The following is a 24,254-nucleotide window of genomic DNA, read 5'->3' on the forward strand; positions in this document are numbered from 1 at the left end:
ATGAAGACAAAAACAAACTAGAAGGAGCCTCCAACTACAGGGCATGGAAAAAGAGGATAGATCTTATCCTCGAAAAGCACAAAGTATTGAATCTTGTTCAAGGGAAAATCAAGAAACCAACAGATGAAGCAGAGAAAGAGAAGTTTAGAGAATCTGAAATTGTAGCCATGAACCTAATAGTGGATGGAGTAAAGGACAACTTAATTCCATACATTTCCAACATAGATTTCGCTCAAGAAATGTATGAGGCTCTCTCCAAATTATTCACAATCAAGAACATTGGTCAAATTGCAAGCCTCAAGAATGAACTAAGAACTGTTAAGATAATGAATGATGATATTGTTTCATCATATTTTATAAGGATATCTAGAATCAGAGATTGACTCCAAGCAATAGATGAAGTTGTACCAGAAAAAGAGCTCGTAATTACTACTCTTCTACGACTATCGAAATCTTGGAGTGCTTTTGCATTAGGAATCAACAGTTGGAAGAATACACCAACATTTGAGCAAATATGGAATACATGCAGTAAAGAAGAAGCTCGAATATCATTAGTAAACAACAAGAAGGAAGATGAAGAAGAAAACACTTCTAATGCCTATTCTGCTCATCACAAGAAGAAGGGAGCCTCCAAGAAGTTCAAAGGACCAAAGAAGAAAGTTGACCTATCAAAGATTGAATGCTATAATTGCCATAAGATGGGTCACTATAAAAGTCATTGTCCTGAGAATCCAAAGAATAAGAAGAGAGATAAGGATCAAGCAAATATTGTCGATGAAGCACCACCAAAAAAGAATAAGACTAAGGAATCAAAAGTCAAGGACTTATACTACTAAGCCTTATCCTACATATCCTTCTTAGTCTTGTATTGTTTTCCTTTATGTTTTGATTGCTAGAGTTTGTAGGTCTAACATGTCTTGTTAGAACATTTTTGATAAGTTGTAGGTATCCCTCAAAAGGATTGGGTTAAGGGGGAGCCTCCACCATTTCACCAAAAAGATAAGTATTTTGTTCTTTGTTTCATCTTTTCATGTTTGGATTCGTCCTCACATCAAGACTTGTTTATATTGTATGCTAATACCCTTTTTCTTTATACTTTCTTTGGTTAGGAAAGACTGCAAAATACACAAAGGTTATGGAGGAGACCTCAAAGGATAAATTTGAAGCATGGAAGAAGTTTTGTCAATGTTCCACCAAGGTTCGGGGGCAAGGGAGCGAGGGAGCGCGGGAGAGACCTATGCAAAAGCTCCCCACCATTTTTTAGGAAACTTGGGGGAGTGTCAGGGTCTTAAAAACTTATGAATATAAAATATAGTTTATTATTTGAGTCCACTATGACAATTTGGTTTGAATTGAAAAGCTGCAAAGCATGATCATTGATATGAATATCATTATTTAAATTTCTAATATCATATAAAATAATAAATTTAAAATTCTAATTTATAATCATACATCAATGGTCATACATTATAACAAAATACAAAGACAGCAATACCACCATCTTCAACATTCTGATAATACACAGCAAACCTCAACAATGTCGTTGTAGAAGATCACTGTAGATCTATTCTTCCTGCATCTTTGTTATCAATAAAAGATCTTAATCTCAGAATCTTAACACTTCTGTCCTCTGCAACTTCAACAATATGTTATCAAGGCAACTTTGTTCAGTTCTAGGCCAAACTGCTATAATCATTGGTGAGTTTTGCCCATCTGTACATAGTATCAATTACAAGGATATACAAAACAATAGTGTTGTGTTATGCTCATGTGAATTCTATTGTCAATTGTATCCTTGTTGAAGAGTGACTGTTGTGCAGACTCCTGATGGCATAACAAGATGCTAATGCCTCTATCCACTGATGCACATTTGTGTCTAGAACATTACTCATACTTCTATCATAACTCCAAAAATCTACAATCTAAACCTGTAGCTTCCATATCTGACTATTTAGCTATATGTATTACAGCTTTTGCTCCTTTACTTTGAAACTCTTGTTTAAATTCAAATTACAATGACCTCAAGGATTACTGTAACTTGATTATACAGATACTTGTAAGACACCAGTTAGGGTTACTTAGAGAAATAAAAAATACTTCAATGTGATCGGTTTGTCTTTTAGAAAGCAAGTACTGCCACACAAAAGTTAAGTTAATTTGATGTTGAACTTCTTTGCCTTCTAATATTTCTTATCGTCACAAACTGAATTCTTCACAAGAGGGAGCCTCTGATGTTGATCATCCATAGTGAATCTTGAAGAGCCGAGCTTTGAGAGAAGCAAAGAAGCATTGATGAGTAACCACTTCAGGGATGATCTCCTCACAGAATGTGTAGGGTAATATTGAGCAGCAACCACAGATAAATGAATTTGTTTGGATCAAACTCAGAATTTGTCTAATCAGAGGGCCGACGGTTCATAGTGATAGAAATCCTCAAGATCTGTCTTCAATTCTATCTAATATGTGCACTCCAGAATTCCTGCAAATAACCAAATCACATTACCAATGTGATAGCCATATCAAGGGTCCATTCTGCAATCTGCAATGTTCCAACAAATGCCATCGAGGTTCCATGCATGGGAGTGATCAGATCTAGTAATAACAACACACACAGCGCGCGAAGGTTGTGTGTGTTGTTATGTGTTCACCCTGCCGTTTTTATAACATGAAACAGCGAAATTCCAAAACCCTATGCTTAGTTTAACTGTTAATTAAATATTAGTTTTAGGGTTAAGTTAATTAAAATCGTTTTTTTGGCATAAATGTGTGCCACGCCCCCCCACATCCCCCCTCGCCCCCCCCACATCTCCTCACGTCCCCTTTTTCGGAAACGCCCCCTCAAGAAAGGGAAATGACTCCTTGGCACGTCCCCCTAAGTTTCCTCATTTTTGGGGGCGTGGGGAAATGTCCCCTACTCGTCCCCAAGTACCCGGAGCATGGGGGAGCGAGGAAACTAGACCCCTAGGGGGGGGCAAGTCCCCATGGAACATTGAGTTTTGTTGCAAAGAAAAGCTCTTCAAGAATTGATGTCCTACGAGGTTTGTTAAGAAACAACTCAAAGGTGTGCCTTAGACTATAAGCGTTGTTATAAAGTTTTCTTCATATAAAAGGTACGATCATTCTTTTGTTCAAATTTGTTTTACATTAATGACAATGTTATGTCTAAGGTTTTGAATCAGAAAGATTCTTGTTAGGGTGATTAATCATTAGATTGAATCTACCCTCGTGATATTATTTGATAATTCTTGTGTAACCCTAACCTTTAGGGTTCACTATAAAACCCTAGCCTCTTGTTGCTAAGGGTATGTCAATATTGATTATGAAACCCTAGTCTACTTAGGGTTGATATTATTTCGATGTTTAGGGTTTTGGTATTGTTATGACAGAAACCCTAGTTCTTTAAGGTTTGTTGTTAATGTCTAAGTTATGTATTGAAACCCTAAATCTTTAGGGTTTGTGAACAAAACCCTTGTAAATAAGATTCTAGGAATGAAACCCTAGGTGTGTATTCCTCTGATTGAAAACCTAGCCTGAATGAAATTGTTGTATCCCTAATTTTGATGTATAAATGTTTGTGTCTTGGGTTTAGCTAGTAGATATGGATATTGATACTAGTGCATGAAATCCTAGATATGTATATGCTAGCATGCTAACCTAAATGTTGATAATTTATTAATTCTAGGGTTTGTAACAAAGCCCTAGTAGAGATTGATATTCTAGGATATGATGATATTGTTTTCAATATGGTTTAGCTTTGTTGATAAAATCTAAGCTTTGCAACAAACCCTAGTAGAGTTTGACATGTAAAGCATATTGTTGAAACCTTAGATGTATAGTAGGATAGTTATTTGATTGAATTGTTGATATTTAAGGCTTTGTGTCTCAGAGATGGAGTCGAAGGGTTTGTGACAGAACCCTAGCAAAAGGTTGAAGACTAGTATGTGTCTCTTGTTGATTATGCTAGGTTTAGGTATTTGATGTCTAAAGTATTCGATTGTTTTGATGATTCCATTATATTTGATATAGTTAAATTCATGCTTTCATATATTTGTACTTTGATGTACTTGCTATTAAAGTTTTTGCAAGTACATAATCTTCAAAATAATGAAGATGTTCATATAAGCATGATAAAGGAAGCTATAAGAATGATGATAAGCAAGATAACTTTGATGCCATGAGAAAGAATGAAAGGTTGAAGTTTCTTCGATGTTATAAGGAAGTTATTGACCTCCCCAAGTTAAGAGGGAGCCTAGATAGAAAGTGTACATTTCCCCAATTGTGAGGGAGGGCATAGTAAATACCTTGAAGAAAGAAGGAAACCAAAGATTGAATAAAAGTACTACATATGGACTTGCAAAGTACTAAGGTTGTATTAGGTGTTGCTAAAGAAATAAAAGAAGAAAAGCTTCCGACAAGATATATATGGATAACTTTAAGATGATATAAGTGGCATCAGGATGATTAAGGACCCCGAAGGTTTCTGTTTACTTGTATATATATATTTGAAAGTTTATTGTTGATTGGGGTTTGTGTTTGTAGAGGTAAATCTCTCCATAAGAAGCTTGAACACTTTGGAAGCATGCTTGGACAAATGGATATATCTGGTTTAGTTTATAGGAGAGATGAAGCATCTAAGGGCAGATGCTTGGGAGGACATATGGTCGGCCTAAGTGTTGATGTCCGGATCTGCAACTTTTGGGGCCAGAAAAAGTGTGAATTTCAAGGAAAGGACTAGCGAAGAAGAAGGAGGTCTCTCTTAAGCATAATAAGTCGAAATTCTCTCTCTCTCTCTCTCTCTCTCTCTCTCTCTCACATGTGTGAAGTTATGAAGCTATTGGAGGGGCTGAAAATGGCAGAGCTAAAGCTAAGCCGAAATTTTGTAGCTGGGGGTCAAAATTCTTTAGCTGGGAAGTTGAGTTTCTGGATAGTTGTTGGGTTGAAGCTACTGGATAAGAAAAAACTACTAAATCATCTTGGAAAGCTGACTTGGTGGAGGAGGAAGGTCTATTGGTCTAAGGTCTTGGTCTATCTCATTTTGAATCTACTAAAGGAAGAGTTCTTTGACTGGGTTTTCTCCTATATAGGGGTTTTAGCCCTGGCTGAGTGCCTACCTCTGGTGTACTTGATCTTCGTGTTTTAGTCTTGGTAATTGCTTGATGAAACTAAGATAAAAGAAGAGCATAAAAAAGCTAATAAGAACTCAAAGAAAATCACAAGCAATTATCAACAAGAGAATATTTTGCGCCTTTTCGATTTTCTAACAAGAAAGGCTATGCCAAGGGAGAAGACATAACACACAAAGGCACAAGACATCGAGAGAAGCATCACAGTGGCAAGTGGAGAAAGACTTCTACTCAAGTATGTTGGGCCTAAAGAAGGAGTAAAGGGGGTAGCAAGAAGATCCAAATTAGCCAAGTCTAGGGCTTGATCTGTTGGATTAGATCCAGATTTGTTGTATGTATTTTCCTCAGTTTGGACCATTTTCTCCATAAGGGATCCCATTTTCGTTGAATATTTTGTTTAAGTTAATACCCTAGTCGTGCTTCTATTCAATAGATCTAAATCTAGTAGGAAATCATCGACAGGAATGCTAGGGTTCGAAATTTAACATGCATGTGGCCTCTCCCTCATATTTCCAACTAAAAGATAAAGCACGCTACTCCTTTGAAATAAACATTCTATTCACATCCCACATCGAAGTCAAAAGAGATTGAAGAGATATGAAGCTAGTGGCAAAATGTAATGGCAAGACACACCAACACCTTGTTATTTGTGAATCTTCCCATCAAGTTAAGCATAGATGCATGATTATATATAAATTTTGTTATGCTCTTGGACGATTCAACAATATCCCCAACATAACGAATTACATTATATCCTCTAACATCAAATCAATATAGTGTGCAGCACAAGGTGTCCAAAACAAGTTAGAATACCCCTCCATAAGCAACCTGCCATAAGCAACATAATTTGCAGTTCATTATGACTTGAACAACATTTTGTGGACCCACCTCCTAAATGAATACATCCAACAACTCACATAATAATTGTGTATCTTTAATAAAAGCAGATGCATCAACAGATTTCATAAACATTGTCCCCTTGGGATAATTAACTAAGAATTTAATAAGGGTTCTACCCTTTTGATAAGTCCAACCATTTGACATCACAGTACATCTAGTGTGTTCCAATGACATCGTAAACTCATACAATCTAGCAGTTCAATCAGCTTTGTCATTTTGAATAATAGGCCCTCTCAACTCCTCATAGAAAGGGGCTTTTTTATCCCATGCCAACAATAGCAAGCATCAACCATAGGCTGGTAGAATGGATTGTTCTTGGCAATGTTGAAAGGAATGTCACTCCATAGAAAACACCTACCCACTAGCTTTTCAACTTCTTCCTTCTTTCTTTTAAGCATCGACTTGATAGAAAGTTGTGCACCAAGTGTGGATCTAGGAACAAAAAATGATGAGGTAGATGCAGGATTGGCAATTATGGAAGGTGATGCTAACTAAAGAATGACTCTTGCTTCCCACCCTCCTCCCCTTCCAATTTGACTTCTCATAGTTGTCGTGTTATCTTTGGCCACATTTTTATCTTACATTGCTTTGGTGGCAATACTAATGATTTCTGGATTTGATTTAAGCAAATTCCTACATCATGTGCCGAAATTTGTGCAAGGTAGAGTTTCAATTGTTCCTACAACATACAATTCATTTTTGTCTATTGAACCCTCCCCCCTTGGGTTCACCACATTCCCACATAGGGTCCAAATTTTTCGACATTTTTAATTTTTTAGTCTTGACTCTTCAATGTAATGATTGAACAAAGGGCACAAAAAATTTTGAAAAAAAAAAAATCTGAATGTGGAACTTTTCATATTTTGTCAACTTGTGTAAATTTTTGGATTTACACTGTGGATATTTCAAAATGTCTGATGTTTCGAGTGGACACTCCACCCATCCTTGCAAGCTTTGTGTCCCTGATGATGGGTGGTGTGTCCACTCGAAACATCAGATGTTTCGAAAAATCTACATAGTTTAACTCCAAAAAATTACACAACAAAAATAAAAATCAACATTTTTACAATCAACATTTAAAATTATTTTAAAAAATCGCATACAAAAGACAAATTTAATGACAAAAAAAGTTGCAATAATAGATTGGCATACCTACAACATGCAAAATGGTTGTGGGAAGTTGGCCATGAGTCGAGAAACCCTCTCCACTCAACAAATTGATGATGGCAAAAAAACACTCTCTCTCCCTAGCAGAATCATGAAAAAAATGAGTACTAAAACCCCAAGAAAAATCTAAGGAAATGGGCGGAAATTGATACCTACAAGTGCACCCACTATGAAGGGAAATTGATCCCCACTGCAAAAATTGATGGTGATGGCGAAGAAAATGTTGAAGAATCTTGAGCAAATTAGGTGTAGTGTGATTCTTCGTTACTTGATAACAATTTGTGGAGCCTTTTTACCTTTTCTTGTTAGCTTAATCTTCTTCTTATTATTATTAATGCATGTGTGTGTGCTTCATCAAACTGCTACCAAAACATAAGAACAAGAACACAAGATGTTGGCTCTCTACCAGGGCCAAAACCTCTCTTCTCTTGAGAGGAAAACCGTTTCGTGAGTTTCTCTTATTGAAGCTTTTATTGATCAATGCCAAACCCTAGACCCTTGATAAGAATATCCTCCAAGCACAAGTCAAGTCCTTCCTTCTTCTGGCACTTCGTCCTCCTTCTTTCGGCACTTCGTTCTTCTGGCAACTGGTGATAGTCCTTGTTATGCTAGCTCTAGAAGAGATACATATCTTTGATACTTAGTGAAGTATTTCATCTATAAGGATACCTTCCTTCTCTTGTCCAATCGAGCTCCTTCTTGATGTGTAGTTGCAGACTTGTTATGACTGTAGTGCAGCCCTAGTTTCTCGCACGTGTGGGAGGATTCCTTCCAGATTCTTATGATAGAGTCTTCCTTTCTTCCTCGCTTGAGTGAGCCTCTTCTTCGCTTGAGAGAGAGGCCTTATAGGCCTACTTTGATAGCCCAAACAATGAGAGATATGTGATTGTGATAGTGTTGATGTAATGACTGCAGATAGCCCTCCTTTTCTCGCACGTGTGAATGTAATAAGCCCTAAAACAGACCTCTAGGGCTCGGTGTTTCTTCCTTCTTCCTCGTTGTCCTTGGAGACCCTTTTCTCATCCTTTTATTACCCTTTACTTGCCTCCTTACTTCACTGATTTCAGAGCTCCTTGATTGCGTTGTATTGGAGTGGACAGCGCCTATTTATAGAGGACTATCCCTCCTTTTAGGCCTACTTGCAGGCCGACTTGTTGAGTAGACTTCAAATGGTTTTTATGCTTGAAGGAGCTTCTTTGATGGTGCCTTTGCATAGGAGGAGACTTGACTTTGCTTGGAGGTATTCTCTTGACTTCAATACATATTCATACATGGTGTAACATGCCCTTAAGGCCTTCAACATTTCCTTTTGACTATTTGACTCACGTATAGCACTTAACATGCGCTAGACCTATTTCAATGAGCAAGAAACTCATTGACATATATTATAAAAATAATATTTCTTTTTTTGAATACAAATATCAAAAGTACATTTATGAAGACCGAACCTAATTACATTTCCTTCAACAGAAAAATCGTGTTCTCCTCCTCTGCTCAAAAAACCTTGTTCTCATCCTTCTCTGCTCTCCAAATCGTGCTCACTATTTGAAAAATGAGTCAAAAAAACAAGAAATTCACTTAAATCCAGCCTGGGTGCATGTTGGTGATATTTTTCGTTCGTGGCACTATTTTTACACAATTTTTCTACATAAATTGTGATTTTATCAGCAGTCTAACTTTTTGACTAAAAAAATTTACGCCCAAACAAAATCACAATGTGGCAATGTTATCGCGATTTTTGCAACATTGATCCCAATGTTGCATTTGCATAGACCATCTCCTTATAACAAGGAGAGCAAGTAACACGGAAATAACTGCCATTGCAAAAAGAAATTTGCCAATGACATTATCTACATCATTATGTTGCAACCCATTATACATCCTTGTAATAGTGCCATGTTAATATTTTTTAGGGCTATATTGTTCTTTGCTTTGATAATTGCATTTCATTATTTCCATATTTAAATTCACCCCATAGCATCATATCATTATTCAGATTTACAGCAACATATGCAACTATGTAGAAAGAACAATATCATCATTAATGTAGCAGAACACAAAAGAACAATAGAAGAAAAGCATTCACACATAGAGACAACAGGATTAGTCCAAGAACCCGCCCCCTAAAAACCCTTTCAAAATCTTCTTCTTATTAGATTGTCATTGAATGATTCAGCAAAAGAGAGTACAACTATCTAACAAAATCAACTAAACAATATCCATAAGGTTAACCCAACCATGCTAATAATCCAAAAACCCTGATTCAAGAACTTGTAGTCAATTGTCACTGTCTATAGTCAACTGTCGAACTTTGCAGTCAACAGGCGAAAACTTTAGTCAACTGAAAAATTCAACCTTTAGGTTCCAGTCGCAGGGAATATGTGTCATGCATGCGGTTGAATGGCTTCAGTCAAAATTTCTCCATGACATGCCTACAACTGCAGTCAAAAGTTCTCCATGACATGCCTACGGCTAGGACCCAAAACCCTAAAAACAAAGATGCGAGCTTCAGACCCTACAATTTCAGACCTGTGCTAACCAATCCCGCAAACTTGCCTCAGACCTGTGCAAGCCAAACCAAAGAAGAGAATAGAAGAATGTTTCACAATCATGTCCAAATGAGGTTAAGGTCACTTGTATTTATAACCTTCCAAGGGTGTCCAATTTGCTTTAGGGCCAACCTGATCAAATGTGCACATGTGTGCTTTAATTCAAAAGTACATTTTCCCTTGTCCAAGTTGAGCGCTTCAATAGTCAAAATTGGTCCTCTCGAAAAGAGGAATCTCAGCCCATGGTTGGAATTTGTCACTAAGTTGCCACACTAACACTCTCTTTCAACTAGGGAGAAATTCCAATTGCATCATGTAATCATCGCAAGTATCCTATCATCAGATCATGTCCTGTTTCAAGTATCCTCATCATCTAACGTCATCATTGCTCATCTCTTGATTGTCTCTACTTATATGTTGAATATTCTCGAATCTAAAAGAAGAGGAATTTGACAACGGAGGGGAGCCTAAGCTACTGCCTTTTATCCATCGAGGAGCCACTACTACCACTCAGAATCGCCACCAGCGAGGAGCCCAATGCTACTACCCGGGAAGCATCAGCGGGAGCCAAATCTACCACCCGCATCAACATCGGAGAACCTATCTCAATTCGGAACAACATCAGGGAGCACATCTCAACCTGAAACCACACCGGGGAGCTTAGTCTCAACCTGGAATCTCATGGGGGAGCAAAATATCTCCAACCCCATATCGAGCAATAGGTGATATAGGGGAGCACATCTCAACCCATCCTATTGCCCACTGATCTTCCCAACAATGACCCTCAAAAGTCATGTGTTAGAACACCTGCATCATAATTTGAGCTTGGGTGAGATACCCATTTACCAAAGGTAAGGATCACATAACCCCAAACCTCCTCAACCCGCTGGCCAAACAGGGAGGGACAATCCCAACAAGCCCAACTTGTGGGTATGATGCCAACTAGGGTATACTCTGCATAGACCAAGATAGGGGGAGATATTTGAATTGTCAAAATGGACAAGGATCACACACACCCTATGGGTGACAGATATGGGAGCAACATCTACGACCCTATTGCCCAAAGATCCCTCAACCCCAGGAGCCCTCCATCTTAATTCCTCACCCTAGGAGCTCAGACAGGGGGGTAGAGTTGGCTCAGTGTTCTCGATTAGTCCTGCTCTCTGTAGATCATAAACATATCATCGTGCTCATATCTAGTAATCGTCATGTCTCAATAGTAGCAATAGTAGTAGTCTCGTGTTCATGCAGGTCATCAAATCAAATATCATATTAGAACAAAATATATATATATATGTATCACAAAAAGGATACCATATTCATCCTCTCTCTCACGGAGGCAGCAACCACAAGCCTAAGCTTGTCTCATACAACAGCATTGGCTGAAGATATCTCAGTCCTAGCTATATACGAGATTCTTCGTCAATTGGACCCTGTTCAATATTATCGTAATGTATCACTGTCACATCTAGAACCTACTCAAACAGCTCATCAAAGAGCTTTGTCAACTTGTCTCACAGCTAGCCATGCTAGCAACATCGTACTCAACCTTGGTCGTGCTTAAAGCTATGGACTTCTCATCCAAAATATCATGGCAGATCTCATACTAAGGCAACACACAGATGTGCTTATATCATCAATCACAATCCTTATCAACATCAATACAGTCATGTAATCACATATCATAGGAAGAATATCTCAAACCAAAAAATTGATCGCCCCATGCAAATATCTTGAAGCATGCTTGGCGATAACTCAATGCTTATGAAGCGGCTCAATCATGAATTCACTCAGGTTCTATGTAAAACATATATATATATATATATATATATATATATATATATATATATACACACGAATGGGTGTTCATAAGAACATCAATGCTTCAATCAACTATTAGTTGCCAAGTCAAGTTCAGTAATATCTCTACATAACTTCTTGAAATTCAATCGAAGTGTCCAAGGATTTGCATTTCCACTTTCCAAAAACTCTTCAATAGCTTTACGATATAGATTTTCTTTTCCAAAATTCAAAGAGTAATTCACCATGCCATGATTCATCATTTCGAACTTCAAAGGCCAACTCCCTCTTTCTTTGATCATCAAAGGCTCATTACCTGTTAAGAATAAATCATCAGCGTATAAAACCAAAATCAAAGTTATACCTTGGACCACTTTTGAAGTAGAGGTTTGGATCGACACATCTTCGTGGCTTCACCAGGTAACTGTCATTGCAAACATACTAGGCTCGGGAAGCTTGCTTCCTGTAATTATTTATGCAAAACATAATACTGATCAAACCAATATGCTCAACCTTACACAAATCAGTATTGTGCAATCAAATCAACTAAGTCAACTTATCAAGCCTTAGATGCTAGATCAAAACTAACATACAACTCATAAAAGTTTCTGCCAATATTCATGTGACAAACTCTTTGGACCAAATGTCAGGTAGACATCCAAATGCCAAGTTATGACTTCATCTATTGTCATGTCAACAAATTGTTAGTAAGAAATATCAAGCCATCCTTATGAATCATTTCTGCCACTAAATAAGATGTATATATCAAGGACAAATCATATAAGTTTCATGCATATACCAAGGATAAGTCACAATTGTTTATACTTCAACCAATGTGCCAATGCCAATGAAGCCAATACAAAATCAATGCCAACATTAATCACTGAAAGTCACTATGCCCACATAGCATTGTCATCAAGGCAAATCATCAGTGATCAAGTACCAAATCAGATCAAAACTCTAACTTGTTATCATTGTGAATATAAGCCAAAACATATCTATGAACCATCAAGCATCATGTCAAAGTTCTAAACTTAATCTAAAGCATCATCAATCATCCAAGTCAATATGCTCACCAAGTCAAGCCAACAAGCCAAATCTTGTCAAACCCTTGCAATTGTTATCAAATGTTGTCATATACTAACTTCAATGATCAAATCAAACAACATATTAATATGCATATTTCAGTCCCCTACAAACACAAGTTTAGTCAACATGTTTACCTTCTCTATAGTAAGTCAAACATTCAAACTTCCCTGCTCATAGAACTTTTAGTTGTTTGCTCCATATCTGTAGGACTATCATACTCCAAGTGCACTTCTGATTTTGTGCATGAGGCTCCAGATTTTGTGACCTACAGACACAACAACACCCATAGACCTTCTTTCGTGCGGCTGGAGGGCTATAACCGCATTGATAAGCTTACTTTCGTGCAGTTGAGGCTTAAGGAAAACTCTCCCTTCTCAAACTAGAACTTGCTGCAGACCAACAATATCATATATTTGTTTATTTATGTCTAGAAAAACATACTTCAACAGTAAAGAATCTCCTATACATCTAATGCAAATGACAATAGGAGAAGGGATCTTATAAATAGATTCTCCCTCTGAAAGGGAAGCCACTTCAGTCATCATCATCCAAACATCAACTTGTCTATCAAAATACTAGTCATGCATCAGCAAAACTGCTAAATCATATAATCTAGCTATATTGGGTTCTAAAACATATATCCATCATATTCATAACATGTCAGCGTAAGCTAATTCATCATCATATATAAACTTGACATCAAACTTTTGTCAAGAGTTAGAGTCTTATGATTAGGGCAGCAGACAGGTGATTCATCATACTTGAAAGATCATGAACACAATATCACTTACATAGCTTAGTCCATCAAGTCAAGTCATCCAGATTTTACCATATGACATAATTACTTAGTTTATCAAAACCTAACCAAGAGCAACAAGAAGATCCTGTATATCAATCTTATTGTCAAACTTTCATCATTAAGGTTACCATGCTTATCACAAACATTATCAACAGTATCAAGTTATCATCTATTAGAATCAAGGTGCTAGCCTTCCTTATGGGATATCCAAAATGATAAAGTTAGCCAAACATAAAGTATACCAATATATCAAAGATCAATATTAAGCAGCTTCATAGAATCAAAAATTTCATCATGTCTAAAAGGTAAGATACTTTGTTTACGATCAAGTATACCATCCCATCATGAGTACCATGAATCAAACTTTCATATGCATGAGCTATTTGTGAAAGTGACATTCCCATCATACCTTAGGGCTTACCTCGCCATCCTATATTGCAGCCATAACATTGAAATAAAGCACCATACATACCTTGAGTGTTCAAATACATGTGCACCTTCTTATTTTCCATAGGCAGCGATAGCACTTTGTCAACTTTTCATCAAGTGCCTCTTTACCTTTTACAATGCTAGTTCTTCTCTTTCTGCACTAGCCATGATCCTCAAGAAGGATCCACTTATCACAACTCAACATGAGGTTAGAAGCATCCAAATACTCAAATACGCATGCAAAAAGTAATAATCAAAACAATAATCAAATCAATAAGTCTAAACAAAAGTAAAGACATAAACAAGTACCATAAATCAAAAAGTACTTATCTTCAATGAGAGGTTATCATCTCCCTTCAAGAGCCATCATTGTCCATTGTCCATATGACAATGTTGCCTTCAATATTTCAACCAACTTTATCAGCAACCAGGGCTAATAGAGAATATCCCACCAGGGCTAATAGAGACTATCCCATCTAGGGCTTCATCAAATCTATCACAAGTGCTTGTACATCTTCACATCAGTCATGCTAGGGTTTCTAAATTACATATCTCAAATCTTTGCCATAAACCAGGGTTTCTCCCAAACCTATCAAACCCTAATAACCAAATTTCCTAGAGCTTCTTTCAAACCCTAGTATTCTTTTAGGTCTCCTCCATCTTCTCTTGCATACATTAAGGGTGTCTTCAAAGGGGTGACTTTTCGTCAACGCAACTCTAATACCATATTATTTTTTCTAAGGGCTATATTGATTTTTGCTTTGATAATTGCATTTCATTAATTACATATTTAAATTCACCCCATAGCATCATATCAATATTCTATTTTACATCATTATTCAGCAACATATGCAACTATGTAGAAAGAACAATATCATCGTCAATGCAACAGAACACAAAGGAACAATAGAAGAAAAGCATTCACACATAGAGATGTCAGGATTGGTCAGAGACCAAGGCAAAACCCACTACTAGGAAAACCCTTTCAAATTCTTCTTCTTATTAGATTGTCATTGAATGATTCAGCAAAAGATAGTACAATGACCCATATTTTCATCCATACAACTATCCAACAAAATCAACTAAACAATATCCATAAGGTGAACCCAACCATGCTAATAATCCAAAAACCCTGATTCAAGAACCTATAGTCAACTGTCATTGTCTGTAATCAACTATCGAACTCTGCAGTCAACGGGCGAAAACTTCGATTCCAGTCGCAAGGAAGACATGTCATGCATGTGGCTGAAAGGCTTCGGTCGAAATTTCTCCATGACATGCTTGTGACTGCAGTCGAAATTTCTCCATTACATACCTGTAGCTGCGACCCAAAACCCTAAAAACAAAGATGTGAGCTTCGAACCCTGCAATTTCGGAACTCTGCCAACCAATCTCCGCCAACTTGCCTCAAACCTATGTGAGCCAAACCAAAGAAGAGAATAGAAGAATGTCTCGTGATCATGTCCAAATAAGGTTGAGGTCACTTGTATTTATAACCTTCCAAGGGTGTCCAATTTGCTTTAGGGCCAACCTGATCAAATGTGCACATGTGGGCTTTAATTCAAAAATACATTTTCCCTTGTCCAAGTTGAGCGCTTCAATAGTCAGGATTGGTCCTCTCGAAAATAAGAATCTCGTCCCATGGTTGGAATTTGTCACTAAGCTGCCAAATTAACATGCCACCTATTGCACAAGAACAAGAAACCTTCTGTTTAGATGAAGAAGTCCAAAAAAAGCATTATCGGAGGCATAATGGTGGATGGATTAGCTTTCATTTGATAACTCACTTCTACATTGTGATCATGTTGGGAGATGACATTTTGGCTAGAGAAAGTGCCCTTTGCATCCACTACCATTTGCATCCTCAAAGCTTGGATCTTTGTAGCATGATTAATTTCAGAGATACATTTTTTAGCCCATTTGCCACTTATGCTCGGAAGGTGCTACCTAACTCAATTATAACTCCCAACAAAAGGGTGGCCACAAACATTGCATGTCCAATGACGTGACCCACCACTTCGCCTTCTCGGTTCTCTCTTGGTTGGAAGCTAAGTACTTTGGTTGCATATAGCAAAAGTGGTTTTTTCCTCAAATGTTCCCTTTGCATATTCGGCCAATGCTTTTGATGGGCAGAGATTTCTTCGAATTTCATTTTGACCTAACCTTGATGATGTGGCAGTTGTACTCCCACTTCCAATATCTGTCCCAACATGACCCCCTGCTTGAACACGTAATCATTGTCACTGCTAATGCTAATGCTGTTGGTGGAGTGACTCACATTCCTCACTTTGAAGCTATTTGTGCAGATTTTTTAATTTTTGACAACTTGCAGCAAGGGTTTTAACTTTTAAATTAAAATGCATCCACGGAATTTGTTTTCAGATTTCCATGGTTGATGAGATGCCCAAAGGCTGAGTTTAACGGCTGGAATGATAAACACGAAATATAATTAAAAAAACTGCTCAGAAATTAAAAACAGCAATGATTTAACCCCACCTCCACATTGCTAGATAATCACTGATAAATGGCTGTAACTATCTCCTTGGCTGTTAAATACCAAACTGTAAGTTTAAATTAGTCTGTTTACAGTGAAACCCAAGCTATCCCAGCAAAACCCACAATCAAAATGATAGCTGTAACTGCTATCCTCATTGGGTCAGTTTGGCTGTCGTTTCTAGTCCTTCCTCCTTGGGCAGCTTGGTTATAAACAACACCCTGTACCTCTTCCTTGGCAGCTGGACGTAGTGAGGAAGGCCTTCCCATTGAAAAATCAGGCTCAAGACGCATCAGTGGCTCCAATAGAAGAGAAATCAACACTCTAAGCAAATTGGTGGCCAAGCTACAAGATAAAATCATATGGTAAGTGAAAGGAGGTGGAATAACATATGGAGAGCTAGATTAGGTTAAAGAAATAGGTTTTACTTTGCTTCTTTACATGTTTTTGGTTTTTATGTTTTCTTAAAAAAGAAAAAGGGGAGGGTAGCGGCATGCACCAGGGAGTGTCCACATGCCCCTTTTTGAAATACATGCCTGCACATAGGTGAAATATTTCACCGTGCATTTCACAAAAAGGAGGGCATGGCAAAACATTTCACCAGGCACACCCCTATCTTGGAGGCACAGGGAGTGAGCAAAACAAAGACCATGGAAAAATGTTTCACACTGCACCCCCCATCTTGAGGCTGAGGAGTGTGAGCAGAGAACGCCCCTGAGCTTGCAGACACTTGTTTTTCAAGATGCCTGTCGCAAAAAGTGACGTGTGGCAAAACATTTAGCAAAGTGCCCCCTCCTCTTGGGTGTGGCAAAACATTTAGCAAAGTGCCCCCTCCTCTTGAGAGCATGGGGAGCGAGCAAAACAAGGGGCATGGATAAACCTTTTGTCACACACCCCGTCTCAGGGGTGCAAGGAATGAGCAAGTGCACCCCCAAGATCAGGTATGCATCCTCATGTTACAAAGATATCAGCTTTGCGATCCAATGACCTTTCTTTTGTTACGATCGCATGACTGAGTATCCATTCCATCATATTCGCATGACTGAGTATCCATTCCATCATATTCGCATGACTGAGTATCTATTCTATCATATTCCCAGGACCAGGACTTGCACCAGGCCTCACACTGATTGCATTATCACAGGGACCACCCCATGACTAAAGAGTATATATTTCATTATATTTCCCAGGACTTGCACCTGGCCTCACACTGATTGCATTAGCACATGGACCACCATTAACAGCATTTCTGTATCAGCATGGAACCAGCGTTTGTCGCATTAAGACAACTTCACATCTCAGAAGGACTCAGTCAGCTACATTAACAAAGGAGCATAACTGCTGGGTTTTGAACTTAGGTCATCATTGTTCCAAGTTGCTGCTAGACCACATTGCATAGCCTGCCAGACTGAGGTACTCTCAAGGGTTAGCTCAAGTGGTCTACAATCAAACATAAAGTTCTTTGATATTGTTGTCGGTTGTTGCTGATCATGGGTTCGACTCTCTTTGATTTCCTTTGGGCGAAGCCCCGATGGTTTACCCAACTTACCATCCACAAAATGTGGGCCAGAATTTTCGTACTTCTCGGTCCCATAGACTATTTTTAGTGTCTCGGCATTAAAATATCATTCATTCATATTTTAAAATTAAATTTTCTATTGATTTCAAAAAAATGCATATATTTTTGCAATCCGATATTTTGGGTGCAACTTCTCCCCAATGATCAGAGAAAACGAGTACAAAGGTGTGAAATGGGGTTGAAAGCAGCATTAAGCTAGCACAGATCAGAGAAAACGAGTACAAATGTGTGGAAAAGGGTTGAAAGCAGCACAAAGATACATAAATCCATCTCAACGCAGGATCTATTATACACTAAGAAGAATGAATAAAAAAAATATTAAAGTACAAATCTCTTTATAGCTTAAAAAAATCCAAAGTTGAAATGGATCTTTGCTATATTATTTTATATAAATAGAATATTATAAATAATATCGATATACTTTTTCATATAGACTGAAGCTATGCTATTAGACTTTAGAATGCACCTGGATTTTCTCATAAAATTAGGTACTTATATAGAGAAATAAAGTTAAACAAGGATAAATAACCTAATGTGAAAATACACACGTGCATATATAATGAAAAGAGAGAAAGAGACATGGAAGTTAAATACCTCTTGCAATCGGGTGCCATCGAGTGTATTGAAAATGCGAACGAGGGTACCCTTGTCGCTGGATGTGGCCAGGCGATGGCCGTCCGAAGTAAGTGCCAAGCAGGCCAGATGGGAATCGTGAGCTGCGATGAAGTCGGTCTTGCTGCCCTTGTTCGCGCTCAAATGTTCAACGCGCACCTCTCCACGGTGAAGCCCAGGGCACACAAGCACAGAATTCCCATTTCCCAGTGCAGTGGATGAAGAGAGGGCAACGAGGCCTTTGGCATTCGGTATGGTCTCCATCTGGTGAATAAGCTTCAAGTCTGCAGGAAAATCATAGACAAAGATCTTGTGCTCTAAGACCACAACGATCTTGTCCCGACTGACCCTGACCGCCCTCACCTGCGCCCTGAAGGACAGCTCCCCGATGCATCGGCCCTGGTGGTCGTCCCATATCATCACTTTGTTGGGTGGGTAACGGGGATTCGAACCTCCGCCCACGATGGCCAATATGTTGCTGCGGAAGACCATCTCCACGATGCCTATTCCGCATCCATCTCCGCCTCCGCCAATGCTCGATATCAATTCCCTGCGAAAGATCTCCTTGAAGGGCTCGCAGTTGTAAACTCTGAAGCCCCGCTCTGTCCCACACGCCACGCACCCGTAGTCCTGGTTGAATCCCACGAACACCACTTTTCGGCTGCTGCTGCCCATGGCTCCTGAGCCTCAGCCTGGCATGGTTTTTGGTTCCCAAGGAATAAAATTGAACAAAACCTCTCTCGCTCGCAGTTACCAACTACGATCCCATGTCTTCTTTTCTCTGGTACAGTCACCTACCTGGCATTCTTGGACCCTGAAAGGTCTGATAAATGTTTAGATCACTGGCGGGGGTGGACATATTGCATTCGTTGCATGAGACAAGACATGGACCTTTTGTGAGTTGGCATCATTACATCACCATCACCGTGGGAAACCATTAGGACTATGGGTCTGACATGGTTGTTTAGATGGCCTTAGTTGTCGAGATGAGTGTAGGCATCCTACTTTCTAATTTTAATGCATGTGAATGAAGGTGTTTCACTTTTGGATTGAGTTATGATGGAGTTCATTAATGAGCAGTTAAATTCAAATTTTTATATTTGAAAGATAATTTATATTTTAAAAACAAGAGTTTGTATTCTTATTAGTAAGTTATTTTTTTAAATTAATTTTTACATTTATTAAATCAAATTCAATTATATTAATTAGATATTAACTTTCCAAAGCTGTTATATATGTTTGCGAAGGTATGTGACCTTTGAAAAATTGGTTATTAATTTTTACATTTATTAAATCAAATTCAATTATATTAATTAGATATTAACTTTCCAAAGCTGTTATATATGTTTGCGAAGCTATGTGACCTTTGAAAAATGGGTTATTAAGCTAAATTGGTTTCAAATGGATGTAAGAGGCTATGTAAAGTTTTTTTGTGACTAAAGAAATGAGTTTGATTTTTATTAGTTAATTTTGTGAATATTAATAGGGTATAGAGTGCTTTTTTCTATGTGTATAAAGAAAAGTGTTTAATTTCTTAAAATTGGTTGTGTGGTGTGGGTATTTAAGAAAGGAATTTGTCTTCCTATAGTAGATTTATTGGTTGTTATATTTGAAAGATAAATTATATTTAAAAAACAAGAGTTTGTATTCTTATTAGTAAGTTATTTTTTAAATTAATTTTTAGAATTATTAAATCAAATTCAATTATATTAATTAGACATTAATTTTCCAAAGTTGTTATATATGTTTGTGAAAGTATTTGACTTTTGAAAATCTGGGTATTAAGCTAAATTGGTTTCCGGTGGATGTAAGAGGCTATGTAAAGTTTTTTGTGACTAAAGAAATGAGTTTGATTTTTTATGGTTAATTTTGTGAAAATCAATAGGGTACATAGTGCTTTTTTTCCTATGTATAAAGAAAAGTGTTTACTCTCTTAAAATTGGTTGTGTGGTGTGGGTATTTAAGAAAGGAATTTGTCTTCCTATAGTAGATTTATTGGTTGTGTGTTGTGGGTGTTTAAAAAAGGAATTTGTTTGTCTATAGTAGATTGTTTGTGTAAGGTGTTTAACCATTTAGATTTGGTTTTTTAATTATTAAGTAAAATTGTTGAAAGTAGATATCAATAGGATATGTAGAGCCCTTATGTGTGTGAGGGAAGTGTTTGACCTACTAATGTTAGTTATGTGCACGTTAAGAAGACATATAAACCTTAGTGTGTGAGTGTGTGATGAAAGGTGTTTGAATTTTCAAAGTTGATTATGTGTATAAGGGAAGATATTTGACTTTTCAAATTTTGTTTTCTTCGCTCCTCAAACCAAATTAATTTAAGTGGAAATTATTAAAACATTTAAAGCCTTTATATGTACCATGAAAAGTGTTCATTTAGTTTAAATGAATGTGGATAGAATACTTTATAATTTATTGTTAAGCCCCGTGTTAACCCAAAAAACCCCTTATTAAGCTTTTTATATTCAGTGATTCCATTTCTTTTGTTATATTGTTATGTAGGGCTAGAACCCCTCATGGTCCCACTTTACTATAATTGTATCATTTGTCTTATATATATATCTGTCTTAAATATATATATATAGTAACAGCCCTAGTGAAAAGTTCATGTAATAAAATTTAATAAAAGCAAAATAAAACCACAGTTAAGGCACACTTGTTCCAAGCTGAATGTTGGGCAAAGATATCCTAGTGGGCATCACTGGATGTGTTTTTGGCTAAGGAAGTTGGCAAAGGCTAAGGCAAAGGCATTAAAAGGCAAAAGGCATTTTTGGCACATTTATTTATGAAAATAAAGAAAATTAGGAGAAAAGTAAGGTGAAAGGTCGCAGGTTGCATGTGAAGAGGAAAATGAAGAAAATAGAGGCCTCATTAATAAAAAGGCTTCTAAGGATCAGTTGGTAACCTTTTGTTAGCTCAAGTTTTGGAGCTCTCTCATTATTCTCTCTCTCTCTCACTCTTGATCACCTAGAGTTTTCTTGGAGCACTCTAGCTTTGGATCAAGGAAGGAAAAGCAAGCAAAGGGAAAGGAAGGGAAGCAAGGCACAAGGAAGGAAGAGCATGATCAAACAGCTTCAACAGGAATACTTGACATATTGCATCTGTGATTTCCTCACTAGTTTTGACATGCATGGCTTTGCATGTGGGTGTATCGTTCTCTTGTTGTCAGTGGCATGGTTTTGTCGGGTTATGATAGTGGTTTTCAGCCTAGCCTTGCCTTTTTCCGGATGCCATGTTGTGTTGGGATGTTTATCTCAATTTTGAGCTTTGGTTTATTGGATGGATTTCGGAATCTGAGGTGGAGGTGGTCTCATGGCTCATTCCCAAAGGCCTAGGAATCCCTTGACCAGTTTTGGTGGGATACATTGTAAAGGTTGAGGGTGAAGTCTCGGTTTAGGGCCTAGTGATTCGAGTTTGGATTGCGGTAAAGCCTCGGAGATTGGTCTCAGTTTAGGGCCTAATGATCTGGGATTGGATTGCGGTAAAGTCTGAGAGACAAGGAAACGAAAAATTCCTCAAGGATAGTGATGGATTCCAGATGGCATTCCAAGTTCGGTTCGGTTGTGATTGGAGCACTGGTTTTGGTGTGATCACGATTTGGTGAGGGTGGAGGTGGTTTAACCTCTGGATTCTCTTGGTTATTTTTTATTGGTTTATCCATGAGACCCCACATTCATGCTTGGAATATGGCACAGGGGTGACTAGCTGAAAGAAATATTTGGTTCAACCATGTCTACGGTCGGGTGATACGTGGAGGTCTCGAACCTGGTCGGATTTTCTTATGATTAATGAAAGCAAAGTTCCCTTGCTTTTGCACTTGTTTATGTGTGGATTTAATGGTTGTTATATCTATGTTATTTAAATGGTTTTATGTTGGTTATAAGCAAGGTTAATTGACTGGTTCATGTCATGGTTATCTCATGTATCTACTCGTAATTGTTAAATTAATGGATGCAAGACCTCATTGGTGTTACAACATTTCAATGGAGAAGGTGGTGATCCTTCTTGTCATGTTTCATAAGAGTTTGCAATCATTCATATTATGTCTTGTATCCTAGACTTGTAGGTTGCATTGATGCCAAGTGTTTGACAAAATGTCAGTCCAGGTTGGAGATGGTTAGTCCTAGGCCTAAGGTTGATTTTTGGTTTAGTATTCTTGTCATCATTTCTTTGATGGATTCTGAAAGTTATAACAAGTTCTAGGCAGTGGCTGGAATTCTGGGCTAGAAAAGTGTCTTGATTTCCAGGGACATTGGCACAAGACTACTGGGAAAAGTCCCTAGACGCTAGCTTGCAGGACTGTGAGAGCGTCCAGAGGTCCCTGGACGCTGGCATGCCTATAGCATGAGAGTGTCCAGAGATCAAGAGGTCTAAAATATTAGTGGGACCCAGGGGCAGGATGTCTAAGTGGTTGAGATGTCTTCTAGGGGTGTTCTTGTTGATGTGGAAGGTATGGTTGATGTGTTCCGTCGATTCCATTTCCTTAAGGTTACCAAGGAGGTTGAATCCCTTCATAGTGGCCTCTCTCGTCACATGTATACCCCGGTTGGACGGTTACTTGGGTAGATGTGGGAGGAGGGTGGTTAAATATATACAAAGGAAACCTAGTCTTAGGATCATCAAATATTGTCTTGTTCATTATATCTATTGTATAACAAGGTTTTCCCCTCGAATTTGATTCTAATTATTGGTTTCTTATCCATTTTAAGGCATGAGGATCATAACATTTGGTATCATAGCTATTGATCCTAGGGTTTTGTTGCTTCGAACAGGTCACCGTGGCATTTTCACTATAACTTATTTTTTGTGTGATTTCATATGGTGAAACCTGGATATGATTTAGAAATCATCCCAAGCAATCTTTTGGTTCAAGTTTAAGATTTTGTCACTATATTCTCGAAGATATGGTCCAAGGAAGTTAGGGTTTCTGAAGGCTCCTAAATTATGTCTCAAACAGGTAAGTTCGGTATTTTCACTATAACTTGTTTTATGTGAAACCTCAAACCATGAAACTTCAACCACGTTGAGGGAACATCATGGTGGATATCTAGTCCAAGTTACAAGTCTTAGCTCACTATATTTTAGGATATATTCTCCAAGGAACTTAGTGTTTCTATATGCTCCATAATTCGGTCTCAAACAAGTAAGTTTGAAATTTTTACTAAACTTTTCTTTTGTAAAGCTTCATAAAGTGATATATGGACCATATTAAAAAGAAATCTCGGGGAATATTTGGTAACATTTTCAGAATTTGGTATGCTATACTTTGGGATTTATACCCTATGGAAGTTAGGGTTTGTGAACAATCATGAAATAAATTTTAAACAGCTCAACTTGGTATTTTTTTGTATCTTCTTGTCTGGAAATTTTCAAATTGTGAAATCTTCAGGAATTTTAGGAGACAGCGAGAAGTACCTCAAATATAGGTTCCAAAATTATATTTTAATAATTGGACGAGTGCCACGCTATACAAGTTGCTCATGGGAAGAGTCCACAAAAAGCAATAAGTTTTGGGAAAGTTATTATAGCTTTCAATTGGCACATTAGATTCAGTTCATACCTATGGAATTACAGAAACTACAAATCACAGTTTGCGGAACAAATTTTCAAATCCAAAAGGACTCAAAGTGTGAACTCCCCTAGTTAACATTTTATCTCTTGTAAATAATTGTAATTATATTTCAAATGGTTGAGAGAGGGACACGGA

General features: G+C 37.7%; 1 protein-coding gene across 1 annotated transcript in view; it reads right to left on the reverse strand.

The window, feature by feature from the left end:
• The window catches only part of LOC149191581 (autophagy-related protein 18a-like), a 98,254-nt gene extending 78,827 nt beyond the window's left edge, over window positions 1-19,427 (reverse strand). The window contains exon 1 of the mRNA XM_089404339.1: window positions 18,524-19,427. Coding sequence (XP_089260465.1) covers window positions 18,524-19,216 — 693 coding nt within the window. The 5' untranslated portion in view covers window positions 19,217-19,427. The remainder of the gene's footprint in view (window positions 1-18,523) is intronic.
• Between the last annotated feature and the right edge of the window lie 4,827 nt (window positions 19,428-24,254).

Source organism: Pinus tabuliformis, chromosome 2_2 (assembly GCF_031772625.1).
Source record: "Pinus tabuliformis cultivar Carrire ecotype Pingquan chromosome 2_2, CPIR1, whole genome shotgun sequence".
NCBI classification, from domain to species: Eukaryota; Viridiplantae; Streptophyta; class Pinopsida; order Pinales; family Pinaceae; genus Pinus; species Pinus tabuliformis.